General features: G+C 44.9%; 1 protein-coding gene across 4 annotated transcripts in view; it reads right to left on the bottom strand.

Moving 5' to 3' along the window:
* Positions 1-14,069, bottom strand: part of SAXO4 (stabilizer of axonemal microtubules 4) — a 438,314-nt gene that overhangs the window by 96,231 nt on the left and 328,014 nt on the right. For all 4 annotated transcript variants that reach the window (XM_069623878.1, XM_069623881.1, XM_069623879.1 and 1 more), the window contains 2 exons: positions 7,916-7,979; positions 188-300 (listed from right to left, as the gene is read on the bottom strand). In XM_069623878.1, the coding sequence (XP_069479979.1) occupies positions 188-300; positions 7,916-7,979 (177 nt within the window). The remainder of the gene's footprint in view (positions 1-187; positions 301-7,915; positions 7,980-14,069) is intronic.

The following is a 14,069-nucleotide window of genomic DNA, read 5'->3' as shown; positions in this document are numbered from 1 at the left end:
GAAGCAAGTAGTAAAACAACAGTTTCTATTTCAGAAAAACAAAAAGGTAGAGGAATTCTGTTGTCCAGATTAACTGTCCGCTTTCAGTTTGGTGAAGGTATGTGCTGTGGGTGGATCCTTCCTGTGGGTGGGTGCTCCTGCTACGGGTGACTGCCAACACTCCCTCACCTTACACCTGAACACTCACAGGGAGATCTTGGCGATACTGTGATTTGGGACAGTATGTGATGGGTTCCAGATCGGAGCCTTCAGTGAATCCAGAATTCTCCTTCACCCCAATCATCTTCCGCTGGAATCTACCTGCAGGCAGACGATACACATAGGAGTCAGTACTAGAGCAAGGGCTCTCGTGCAACACATGTCAGGACTAAGACATTCAAGGCATAGATGTAGACAGTGTGCCCACATTTCTTTTAAGAATCACTAATGCCCTGCTCCAACATAAAATCATGTTCAGACAGTGCAAGGCAGTTCCGTTGGAAGTTCAAGATTCCACGTCAGACAACCTCATTTCCACTGCTTGAGAAATCTGACAGTGTTCCAGCACAAGGCCTGTGGATCTCCAGCATGGGGGAAGTGAAATGAGAAACCACATGAGCAGGCCAGACTTCTCTATCATAGTGGAAAGTGTGAGGCCACCCTGGTACCAAGCGTCTCCAGCACAGGACCAGAGAGAAAGAGCACCACAAGGCCTGTCTTCTCCTAAACATAAGCAATGAGAGAGACTACACCATGAACCAGGTCATTCCAAAATAGAGGCTATGAGATAGAGAATGCCTGGGCCAGGGCTATCATGCAGATGAGCAGACTGAATACTGCACTGGCCAGGCCTCTACAGCAAGGGGGAACAGGGCGCTTATCCATGTCTTAGCAGCAAGGTGGCAGGGACTGGGCAGGCACATAAGGATCACGTTTCTTCCATGCAGGAGAGAGACCGTACAATTTAAGCCACTCCAGGGAGCCACGAGAGCACACATTATCCAGCACACATGCAATGTTATGTTCTGAAAGGGTTTCATGCAGCGTGTCTTTTTTGAGAAGGGATATAATCATAGAGTACAACCCTGCATGCACCCACCATTCTGCCTACAGACAGTAATCCAGGATGGTAACTAATGAAAAACAACTGATTCCTCTGTTCCAGAGCTGAGTTCCCTGACTCACATAGAATCAATACAGATTCGATGCTGAAAATAATTCAGAAACTGACAACTTGGTGGACTGATCTGTTTGGCCTTTCTCAACCAGCCACACCAGAAGAGCAAAGGCAGCCAGGCAGAAGGAATATTTGAAGCTCATAATTGAAAGTGCCAAAGACGGGCCATAAAGTTAGAGGAGAATGATTATATGGGCCACAGCCGGCAATAAATACCTTCAGATTGCCATTTATGCACACCGAAGAAGCAGATGCAATAACATTCTAGAGGAAAATCAGCACCAAACCACTGAAGCCAGAAATAACTTACAAGAGGTCATGGACATCCAGTTGGAACTTGTCATTTCTGAGAAGGGCCTGCTTCCAAAATTCATCAGCATTATTTCCCCATTTAGTGAGGCACACTCCCTGTCTAAAAGAACAGTACAGCTGGTGCACGCTGGTCATCCTGGGATGGCCACAATCAGAGATAAGCTGTGTTTTCTGGGGATGGAGGCTCTGGTCAAAGAAGAAATGTCCCAATATTTCCCATGCCAGGTAGCTGGAGAGAGAGCTAAAACAGTATCCATCTTTTCTGATAATAGCAATCTGAAACAATTGGGAAAGGTGAGCTCTGACCTCTGCATTGCTGCAGAAGGTTAGTAGATACTGGTGATGCTGAATTACAAGCCAACCGGCACCCACCCATTGGAGGAGGATCAACATTCTTATTGGTGGGATAGGCTGTGAAAGACACAAACCCAACTAAAGAAGCCTGGATGATGAAAAACCGAATGAACGTGGAGGTGTAAAGGAGACAAACACAAAACAATGAGTAAAGGAGAGGGCTGTGCGCATCGGGCAGCCGAGATCATCACTCAGAAGGAAAGTTCTGAATGTCATTTAAGACACATCCCCCACAGTAATAGAGCAAAAGGGTCCTCTAGTATGTAGCACAAGAGGTGAACTTACAGCTATCCATAACATATCCTGGTTAAAGGAATTCCATGCAGGCAGCAAAACATGGGATTGGATTTGTTGTAAGAAACAGTGTACGAAAACAGGAAATGTGGATGATCATAGGTGCAGTTAACACAAGGCAGATTCCACCCAAAACCAGGACAGGTGCAGTGATAGTGGAACCATGAGAAGCCACCAAGAAAGACAAATTGACTCACAGAGGGGAGGAGTAACATCTTCAACTCAACCTTCGAGCAAGACTCAAACACCATGCATTGTACAACATGTTTAAGGTTAGGTGTTTATCATTCAGACCCTTGTTCTGTTGATGCCACCTGTAAGGAGATGCTATATCACAAAAACGGTGCATGCTACACAGCTCTAGAAAAGGATCTAAGAACACTAGTCTTGGTAGGTGAGCTACATAAATGGAGGATTCTGAGCATGCACAGATCGGCAGGAATGACAGGGAATACCACGGTGTAGAATCTGTCACCAGTGTGTCTGCGTATGTTGCTGGAGACAGCAAAATACTGATTCAGTGCAGGAGGAGTGGAAGAGAGTACGCCCCTCCCCCAACTCCTAGGGCCAAGCCTATCTAAAGGAGATATAGGGCAAACAGAGAAGCACCCCATAGCAAGGCTGCTACAGCAAGATGACATTTAGTGGGACATCATCTATACCAGCCCTCTAGAGCACATGGGCAGGGAAAGTGAGTAACACTGAGAGCTGGCTTCTTTAATACATGGTACACAAGGCAGCATTACCAATGCCAGTCTCCTCCAATGGGTAAGAAAGGAGAGAGCACGTTAGGGGTAGGGATCGGATGCATTAACAGAAGTAGGCCTTTCCGAGACAGGGCAGAGAGAGTGACAAGGCCTCTTGACTACAGGGGCAGAGAGGCGCACTAGCTAGGCCTCTCCAGCATATTGCCATGGATAGGGTGTAACAAGAGCAGCCAGTCTATCCAGCACATGGTAGTGCGATGGTGAATAACTAAGACCATTCCTCTCCAACACAGAAGAAGAAACAGAAAACACTATGAGGATCAGGTCTCTCCACTAGAGGGGGCATAAATAGGGAGTACCACCAAGCTCTGGTCTCTCTTCCTCAGAGTAGAGAGAAGGAGCACTGCCAGAGCTAGGGTTCCCCAGTGCAGGGAAGCGAGAAGGAGTACTATTAGGGCCAGAACACTCTAGCAGAGGGGCAGGGTGAAGGAGCGCTCTCTTGGATCCTCCAGCCCATTCAGAATATGTTTTAGTTGTTCTGAGCAGAGGGAATCATAAGGTTAGAGAAGATTGTATTAGGGATTGTCCAGGTGCCCAGGCTGTAGCAGGGACCCTCTGTATATCAGACCTGGAAAAAGGCTCACACATGACATAGGACTAAATGAGATCTTTGGAGTAGGTTGTGAGAATATCCCTGAGTAATAGCAAGGCAACAGTGGCATGGTCTGACACAACTCCAATACTGCTGTATCCAAGGAGTTTAGTGTATGGTGCTTATCTTTCAGTATAAAGTTTATTCTTTAGAAGTGTTCCTACTGCACCAAACTGAAGGTATAGTTGCGTTGTGTGGGGCTCATCATCCTCCAAATACACATTCTCAATCATATTTTATCAGAGCAGATCTTCCAGGGTCGTCTCTTGCTGCGGGTGTCACAGATTTGTGTATAATGAAATTGAACACTACATTCCAATCATCTATAATCAGCAAGGCTGTGTTGAGATCCTTGAAAAAAATGTAATTCAACTTTGTTCAGGTCATAGAAAAGGGTAAAGGTCTGTGAGCCAGGTTTCCCCAAAACAGCATTCCATCTCCCCAGGAGCCTTTTGGGAATCTGAATGCTAAAGGGGTACCTAGTGAAGGCATGTCCCTCTACACGCACACTCCAGAGTAAAAACAACCTGCTAGGGAAATAGGTCAAGAGATAGTTTTGCAAGGATAATAATAATAATAATAATATTAATAATAATAATTTAACATTTATATAGCACTACGAACCCTCAGGTATCTGAGCTCTGCTTATTATTGCCCATGGTGTGTGGTGCTCATTTATTGACCTCGGAAGGATGAAAGGCTGAGTTTGGCCCTGCCGGGATTCGAACCTGCGTCAGCAGGCTCGGTCCAGATGTCAAAGCGAGTGCTCTACTCGCTGTACTATGGGACCGGCTGTCTTCTGTATAATAAGGTTTAATTTTACAGAACACAAGTGCCAGCAATTGACTCTGCTGCCCGAGTGCCCTGGCTCTAACAGTCACAAACATTATCTTAAAAAGGCAAATGTCGTCATCATATATGGTACAAGTCGGTGCCATCGACGATTGGTGGGACCCTACACATGGGCCTGCTCTGTAGGGGATGCCAGGCAGCAATTGGTTTGTTCTTGTCCCATCGATCAGCGTCCACGTGGATCGGTTGGGCTCATCCGCGCAGTGAAGGTCGGGTCACACATTAAGGCATTGGGCCTCATTCCGAGTATGGAGGTAATCATGGCGCTATTTGCGCCATGACTATCTCCAATACCGGTACCGAGTCCACCTTGGTTCAATGTGGACTTACCGGTCTATTCCGACCTTTGCGGGACCGGTAAATCCCCATTGAAAAAGCCATTCCCCATTCCCATTTGAGCCCCCACAGGGCTCAATGGGAAGGGGGAAGCGCTAATAACAGTACCTTAAATTACGGTACCGTTATTAGCTCTAAAGTCCCTTAACGGGTCCCTTCCATAACGCCTGGTAAAACCAGGTGTTAAGGAAGGGACCTGCTAAGGGAACTCGGAATAGGGCGCAAAGGGATTACCGGCACCAGTGTCCTTACCGGTGCCCGGTATCCCTTTGCACCCAACTCGTAATGAGGCCCACAGTTTCTATCTAAACTAAACATACAAAGCTCAAATATTACTCATCGTGGCAGGAACCTGGGCGGCACGGGAAGTGATGCCAAGGGAAAGGGAGGATAAAATACAGTCAGGCTGACCCATACATTCAGGGCTTTGTTAATATCACAGTTCCCGCACTCAAAGTCTCCAACCTGGGTGTGAATCCCCCCTAGTACCTCGTGTTGCGAGGGGACGTGTTGTTGCAAAGAAGAAATATTGCTGCGCATGCTTAGATCTCCAGCGGACACTTGATGAGGGTTTGGACATGGGCGTCACCTTCCTGTCAAGGAACGCAAAGGTGTAGGAGTCAAGGCGATGGGGCGAGGCTGGCTCCGGTAGAGCGGGGTGGGGGTGAGAGCCCTCCTGGCAGAATAGTTGAGATGAATGGACGCAGCGCTGAGCCTAGTGCTGTCTCACGCTCTTGCAGGGCGGATTCCAGTGAAAGATACTAAATATTTGCAACAAGGGACGAGAGGGAAATGGACTTCCGTGGGAACAGGGCTCAAGCGGAGCCAGCATGTTACACAGACATTGGACTTTGTAAACCTTTGTGAACCAAGAACATGAGCAGCGTGAGCCTGAAACTTGTCCTTTCTGGGCCTAATACAAAATGGAGTTGCGGGTTATGGGCCTTTGTAGTGCTCTGCACCTACTTCTGTGTGCTGCAGGGTTGCTATACAGAGTCTGATGAGGCTGATCACTCCCCCTTGTATGTTATATCACTTCATATAGTGTTTGTGGCATTTGGAAGCACCTAGGGGGTGGGATAAGCTCATTTACATCCCAACACTAGCTACATCTTATCTTCACCTGAAACAAGCTATACAAAATCTGCCCTCCCCATTTTACCCACGTTTGATGGATAGTTGTCTTCTGGAGGAGGACCAGGTCTGTACCTTTTCAACGTAAATATGTTCAAAACCTGGTTTGCTTGATTAGGTTATTAGCACCATTGATGTTCCAACTAAGCACTTCCAATTTGTAGGTAGACTTTTAGTCTGTAAAAGCATTCAGTCTCACCTTTCTCAGCACCTGCAGCAGTTGAAGGGGGAGGTGCCTCATTGTCGCCTTTCAAAAGAAGGATTTAGCAATGAAATGTGAGACAAATGTTTCTGATAAAAACTTTGAAATCTTGTCTATCATGGAAGGTTGACAGTGTACACCTATGAATTATAATAGCATTGGCTGTGTGTTGATCGCTTAAAAAGGCATGGTAGCACCAGGCCATACATTGTCATTTTTCTGTGACTTCAATCATTGATGACCTTCGTCCTTTTGATGGACTTCCATGCTTAGTTGCTTGATTCTGCTGCAAGGATCTGGGTGATCTCGATTTTGTGTCTGCAATATTTAATGAATTATCTTTGATGCAAAATCTGATGGAAGCAAGGGAGATATCCCAAGTGTATCATACTAACTGCCTTTATGGGCCTCTCAATGCTTGTTAGAATGTATTCTGCTTGTCTAGGACTGCAGGGACAAGTCTTGATAAAACCACACTGTTATGCCCTTCCCACAGGATTTGCCTTTTTCCTCTACCCAGTTGCGAACATTTTCCAGACAGGCCACTAGTTGCTTGCCCCTTTTAAAGCCACCCCCCTTCCGGGACACCTACTGCATTGATGTTTTCCTGTCTCTCGAAAGACTTCAAGTCATGCAGGCAGTTTGTGAAAGCCTTCAAGGGTTTAATCGATCCCAGTGACCAGTTTATCTTCCAAATCAGAGACTCTTTTACTCTGCCTACCGTTCCATCCAATTCAGACATGGTTTACTTCAGGTCATGTTTAATAACTGTTATGTCCTGTTTCATAGATTGTAGCATGGCACACTAGAGGCTGGTGAAAGAGCTTGAATGTCCCTGGATTTGTCAGAGGTGGTAAACACTAGTAGTTTCTGACATAGGTTCTGGTCCCCATGTAAACGCATTGTGGTGCATCTGTCTGTAGTTGTGAAGTCAGGTAAAGCGGGAGAAACTCGGTGCAACTGTCCACCGCATGGGAAACACAATTTCAGGAGACACACCTAGTTTCTTGGTCAATGTTTTTCTCCTGTGTCCTGCGAGAGAGGGGACAAATCACAAATGGCTAAAGATGGAGGCCACTCTTAGACAACTGTTTTCTCATATCTGGATATGGGTGGCTAACATGACTTAATGAACCACAGGCCAGCTCTCAGGGCAGTACCAGTACCTGATTGTGAGGGCAAGACACACTCCTAACTATTCTTTAATCCTCAAACAGGTCAGCTCTCTGTAGCCAAAGTAAAACCACTATGTCTTTGTGTCTCCAATCCCTTCTCTTCTCTGAGAAGATTACCTGACCCCAGCAGTGCACGTTGCAACCACCCCATCAGCATCCCCAGTTGATCTTCACTGAGACCAGGAGAAGTGTAGCTGGGAACCTCCTGTTACTGTTTCCCTCCAACTTCATTTTCCATCTGGCTCATCTCTCATATTTATCTCCTTTGTTGGGCCACTGTGAAATGGCAGCCATCGCTGCTATCCATCTCAGGTGCTCAATGTTGTTGCCAGGCTCACCAATCCTTTGTGCATTTGAGCCTTTGGGGAGGCTTTTGATTCTTGCTCCCTTTTCGTGGGAAGCCCTTATCTCTCAATTTTAAACCGATTAAATTTATTTTTGAAAAATGCCCCATTTTGCTTCCTGTAGAATGCACAATTGATTGTTTCCCCTTCAAGTTGTTGGGCTCACTCCCTTTCCTCACTTAACATAAGTGTGATGCGACATCATTTTCTGGGGCTGTATTTGGTTACTTTCTCAATAACTCAGACGAGTCCCACTAGCCCTCAAGGTGGTGTAAACCATGTTATTTAGTCACAGGTGGTTCTACCGGATGTTGAACTACAGTTTGAAGGGTTTCTGCCAGAGGTCCAATTACAGGTTGTGGAGATATGCTAGAGATAAACATGCAGGTTAAATTACCTGGCACACATGACGGCCCTTCATGAAACCTTGCTCTGTATTCTGTTGACATGAAGAACGGCCCCTGCAGACAATAAGAAAAGTAGACAGTTGTGAGGTTTGGGGAACATTGCTATTTCTTGTGAGCAGAGCAGATAGAAGCCAACCTATGCTTGTAGGAAGTAAAGATGTACAAGTTACCCAATGATGGAAAAGTACATCAAATATAAAGATTAGTGACTGATAGCAGACATGTGAGGGCATCTCAGGCAGAGTAAAACGAATGAAATCTGGTTGTTTAGAGAGTAAGTGATGTGAAGGCTGGTCACTGTGAGACAACGAGATGTAAAGCATGATCAATGAAAGAGAATGAGATACAAAGCCTTTTGCCTAAGAGAAAAAAGGAATCTGCCAGCTAGTCACAGAAACAGCTGCCCATAGGTGGTTGGTCCCTCCCTCAGAGAAGTGACATGGATGCAGGTCACTGAGAGGAAGGTATGTAATAATAGTCAATGAAAGAGAGTGGAGTCTGGGCACTAGGAGAAGCGAAGGGGTGGCTTGAACAGAGAGGAGAGATGTGACGGCTGGGCGTTGAGAGAAAGATGTGGCGGCTCATCAGTGAGAGAACAGATGTGAAGGCCACGGATTGAAAAAGAGGTGTCCTCGATGATCGCTTAGAGAAGAGCTCTGAAGAACAGTCACGAGAAAAGAATGACCTCGATGATCGCTGAGGGAATGTGTGAAGTGTGATCACTGACACACATGTTTGTTGGTTGGTCACTAAAAGAGATGAGGAGGTTACTCAATGAAGGTAGTAATGTGAAAGCTAGTGACAGAGAGGAAGACTTGTGAAAGCTGGCTAGCAAGAGGTGTGAACAGAGGCTGAGTAGAGGAAGAGCAGTCAATGCTTGTGTGGCCAATTCACTGATAAAATAAAAGTGAAACAATGGCCAGAGGCTTAATAAAATATAACTCAGCTCCCACAACACCATTTCCAACTATTCATAAACACAGACAAGGAAACCCCCACTAAAATACTACTGGCTCTTCTACAAATAGTCTGGCAGAGCTCAAGCCATAACTCTGCCAGAGGTGCTGGGGGATGCAGCTATCAAAGAATCACGGGTCAATAACGTTAAGGGTTACAGAATAGAATGTAAGATCTGAAGACATGTGTGAAACAGTAAAACTGGATAACATATTAACATGAAATGGGTGGTAACATTATGAGAAATCATAATAAAAATAACCTTTATTGTTTTAAAAGAAATTAATACATATCAAAAGACGTCAAAATAGTCAATTTAGGATACAAGATTGTTACTATGATTTAACTTTGAAAAAAATCCAGCTCGAACAGGAATGCTCAAATGTATTATCTAACATGTCTATGCTTTTCCAAGAGGTTTTTAGTAAACAAGGCTGCTCACACAATCCAGAAGAAAGGGGAGGTGTCAGCAGTAAGCTGACTGCTAACCCAGGTTACTTTGGGTTTGCACTTCCTTGTTTGGGTTCTCTTTTCAGATCTCAAAGTGATTAAGAACAAAAGGCACTTCAGGTTGAATGATAGTAAAAACAAATATCCTCCATTCCTACAGAATTATCTGCCGGCAAATCATGCCACGGAAGATCTCAACACTTGATATCTCTTTGGACTGCAAGCATCACTTCCATGGTGCCAATGTTAATGATCCACTGTGTTCTGGGCACAGTATTTCAAGCCCATACCTCTCAGCTGCAGGGAACTGATCTGCCGGTCTTCCTCTCAGCCATCAAGTAGTCCTTCTGGATTCTCTTGTCCCCTGATTTGAAAACAGGTACAACAATGGCAGGCTATGCTTCCCAGGGCTTTCAGAAGCTTGAGCTCCAAGAGCATAGCAACCTTGGATCTACACGCAAGGATACAATTTACCTTGCTCTTCTAGGAGGCTGATTTCCCCATGACTGAGAACAAATTGGAACAGCAAGGTACAGCAAAGCTTCTTCTTGATTCAGTCTTCGAGACGTATCTAAAGGATCTTCTGGCAGTGTCAAGCTCCGCCCACATGTAGGTGGTGGGACTTACAAGTGAATGGTTGTGCATAGGGTGGGGGTTGCTATAAGGCCCAAGTTATAGGAGATTTCAGAATCAGAGAATTGGGGAAGTGTGAGGAGCGACATGTGACCTGTGTGAGATTCAGTTTCAACACATATATTTTCCTAAACTGCTTTCTATTCAGGAGAATGGTCTGAACCCTTTCCAAGATGGAGGAGGAGGATAGGCGAATTCACTGGTGGAGAACTGCCAGTGTGGTGGTTTCAAACTCTGGCACAATTCTAAACTGCCTTTCATCCTGAACTCGTAAGCAAGCTGGTCCTGGGTTTTGTAGGTGAGACCAAACAGGGCCAAAGTGTCTTAAAAGGCACTTCATGATTGACGAAACTACCAGGAAATCTTCATGGGACTATTTGTGGATAATTGGTGGGAATTTGTGCTCATGTATTTTCAAGTTGTTATGGAGAAAAGCAGCATAATGCTATTCTGATATTTCTTCAACAAGTTATTTAATTAGTAAATTTAATGTTATTAAAGTATGAATATTTTAATGATCGCCCTTTTTAATGAACTTGTGCTATAATTACCTGGAAGGCAGCACCGTTTTTGTGTGCATTTATTCGTTAATGGCGTGTGTTTATGAGGCGCTGGAGCACAGGTGTCTTGAAGCATGAGAGTGCTGGTGTTATAAGGGGCGAGTGAGCAGCAAGGGTCTTTCGGAAGACTGCAAGTCATGGTCTGGGCACAGCGCAATGTAAATATTGTGTTTGGGAACCATCACAACTTGACACTGGAGGGAATTACCCTAAAAAGTGCGACATCAGGGCTCGTCTTTCCACGAGATCCAATAACTACTAAAAAAGCTGTTCAGAGGCTGGTAGCAACATAGCGCAGCACCTTAGAACCATGGACAGAGTCTTTCAGAGGCTCGCAGCAGCAATTGATTTGTAGTGAGGGATCACGGTACTGCCAATTTAGAGGTGTAAAAGACTTTGAATTGTACAATAGAAGCCATAGCAAGAGCATCTGATAGAATTTATGGTGCAACAATATTTACTAAATTAGATTTAAGAATGGCATATCATCTAGTACGAATCAGAGAAGGAGATGAATGGAAGACTGTGTTCGGATCACAATCTGGCTTACACGAATATCTGGTGATGCCATTTGGATTATGCAACAGGCCTTTACATTCTTATTAATGGGGTTTGTGGGAATTCCTAGGGAGTGGTCAAGCCCTATCAATGTGAAGGCAGTGCAAAGTTTTATAGTATTCTCTCATTTTTATCGTTGTTTCATTCAGAACATTTCTCACGTAGTCACTCCAATTGTGGCATTGTTGAAGAAGGGGGTGTGTTTCGAATGGACAACTGAAGCAGAGAAAGCATTTCAAACTCTCCAGCTTAGTTTTACCTCCTGTCCAGTGTTATTGCATCCAAACTCTGAGCAGCCATTGTTGGTGGAGGCAGATGCTTCCAATTTAGCCATGTGGCAATGCTGTCTCAACGGCATCCCGTTACAGGGCAGTTGCATCAAGTAGCTTTCTATTTTAAAAAATTCTCCCCGGCAGAAATTAACTACACCATCTCTGACCATGAACTCTTATCCATTAAATCAGCCTTTCAAGAGTGCAGCCATATTGGGAGCAAAACACAATGTAACCATTTTGACTAATCACAGAAATGTTACATTTTTGAAATCCGCAAGAACCTTAACATCAATACAATCACGTTGGTCTGTTTTTTGCAGAATTTGAATTTTATTTTGTTATTTTTTTAAAAAATTGTTTTATTAGTTTTATATCAACAAACAACCAAACTTGCAATACAATTACAATATTTCGAATTTTATACAACACAATCATTGTTGACTGCTTTTCCCATTCCCTCCCCCCCCCAAGCCTACATCTCTTCGCAATCTACTTCTGCAGTTTGAAAAGGGGTTTCCTTACTCGCGTTATCCGCTGGGTCTTGGTCACCTGAACAATCTTACGTGGACCCAAATAGTATAGCTATGAGGTGTCTCCAGCTGGTCAGGGTTTCTGATTCTTCATCCCCCCACATGTTTCTAGCATCCTGCCTTACTACAGGTTTGGCTTCTGTCCATTTCTGGAGGTCTTTCCACCATACTTCAATCCTAGGTCTGTGACACGCCTTCCACCCCATGGCAATATTACGCTTCGCCAGTATATACGCCAAATCCTTTAGTTTGCTTACATGTTTAAGTTTACGTGATCTGGGGAAAGCCCCAAGCAGGCACGCCCACGCTATCCCAACAGTTATCTTAATCCCCTTTTCCTCCATTCTGTGGGCTATTTCTCCCCAAAATTTCTCGATTTCCGGGCACGCCCAGAACATATGCGTCATCCCAGTGTTTTCTTCGCCATTTATGGGGCATATTTGCCTTTCTGCATTACTGAATTTGGCTATCCTTTGGGGTGTCATAAACCCTGTGCGTTATGTACAACTGTATTTGCTGTAACCTCGCATTCCTTGACACTTTCTTGTGGAACCCTTGGGCCCGCTCCCACATTCCATCACTCATCAGGGGGTACCCACCTCCTCCTCCCAGTCCTGTCGTAATTGTACCACTTCCTTTCCCACTTTGGACATTACCAGCTCATATAATCTGGATATCTTGTGCTCTCCCTCTGCTATATCATATATTATTTCTATGGTGGTATCCGGTTCTTCTTCCAACACTATTTCTGACCATGTTTCTTTAATCTGTGGGACCACCCTGTGATATGTAATATATTGTCCTATATGTAACCCTGTACCCTCGACCAGCATCCCAAATTCCTTTATCTTCCCCTCTTGTCAAATATCTCCTGTTGTTGCTATCCCCACCGGGTCCCAGTGTTTCCTGATTATCTTCATTAACTGCACCTCTTTCCCCGCCAGTACAACCAGTGGCACCTGCGGGGAACACGGGTCGGATTTCCCATTATCTGACAGGCCTTGCGCCATGTTTTCCACCCCAGTGTCATCATCTTTGGGCGCTCTTTCATGTCTGGTTTGGACAGCCATATGATTTCCTTCAAGAAGTATGGGGCACAATCCCGTCTAAACAACCTAGATTCTGAGGTTGGGTCTTCTGATAGCCATTTTGCCACATATTATAGCTGGCTCGCTAGATAATAAATTTCGAAGTTTGGCAAGTTTATGCCGCCCTTATCATATGCATTTTGCAATTTCCAAAGGGCGACCCTGGTCCTCGTCCCATGCCAGAGGAACCACCTGCACATGTTGTGCACCTTGTCAAAGAATCGTCTTGATATCAGATATGGTATATTCCCAAAATAATGCAGTAATCTGGGTAGGACCACCATTTTCAACATTGCCCCTATCCCCATCATCGACAGAGGGAGCTTTACCCAAAACTTCATGCTATTTTCGAAGCCCTTGACCGCCCTCTCCGTATTATGCTGGTGTTCTGCCTCAACCGTATGGTAGCTGTCTATCCCAAGATATCTAAATGTATTAACCTCCCACGGTATTTGTAGAACTGCCAATTTCTCTTGTGGAATACCGACGTTTCTACTCGTAGAGAATATGCATGATTTTCTGGGGTTCACCGCTATGCCCGACAGCACCGCAAATCGTTCCATTACTTCCAGAACATATTGGAGGTTTTCTTCTGGGTATTGTAAATACAACAGCATATCGTCAGCGTACATGGAGATCAAGTGCGATTCTCCGTTAATGCTTATCCCTATCGTGTCATACTGTTGCCTTAGATAAATCGCCAGGGGCTCTAATGCTAAGATATACAGCATGGGGGACCACGGGCATCCTTGTCTAGTACCCCTGCTAAGTTGCCACCTTTCCGATATTATCGCTCCCGTTTTAACCCTGGCCATCGGCGCGCTGTGCAGCAATTTGACCCATTTAAGATACCCAGTTCCTATCCCATAATTGGTCAGGGCTGCTATCAGCCATGGCCATTTAACTGAGTCAAATGCTTTTACTGCGGCTAGCAATACAATTGCAATTTCCGAAGTTTGCCATTTTGTGTGTTCTATAACTCGGTGTAGTCGCATGAGGTTGTTAGTTATATTTCTATGTGGGACGTACGCAGTCTGGTCGGGGTGTATTCGTTTGTCTATAATCCGTTTCATCCTGTTTGCCAGCACCGCTG

The sequence above is a fragment of the Ambystoma mexicanum genome, chromosome 11 (assembly GCF_040938575.1).
Source record: "Ambystoma mexicanum isolate Mex_15411 chromosome 11, UKY_AmexF1_1, whole genome shotgun sequence".
NCBI classification, from domain to species: domain Eukaryota; kingdom Metazoa; phylum Chordata; class Amphibia; order Caudata; family Ambystomatidae; genus Ambystoma; species Ambystoma mexicanum.
The sequence above is the reverse complement of the archived record's forward strand: the minus strand, read 5'-3'. Positions and strand labels throughout refer to the sequence as shown.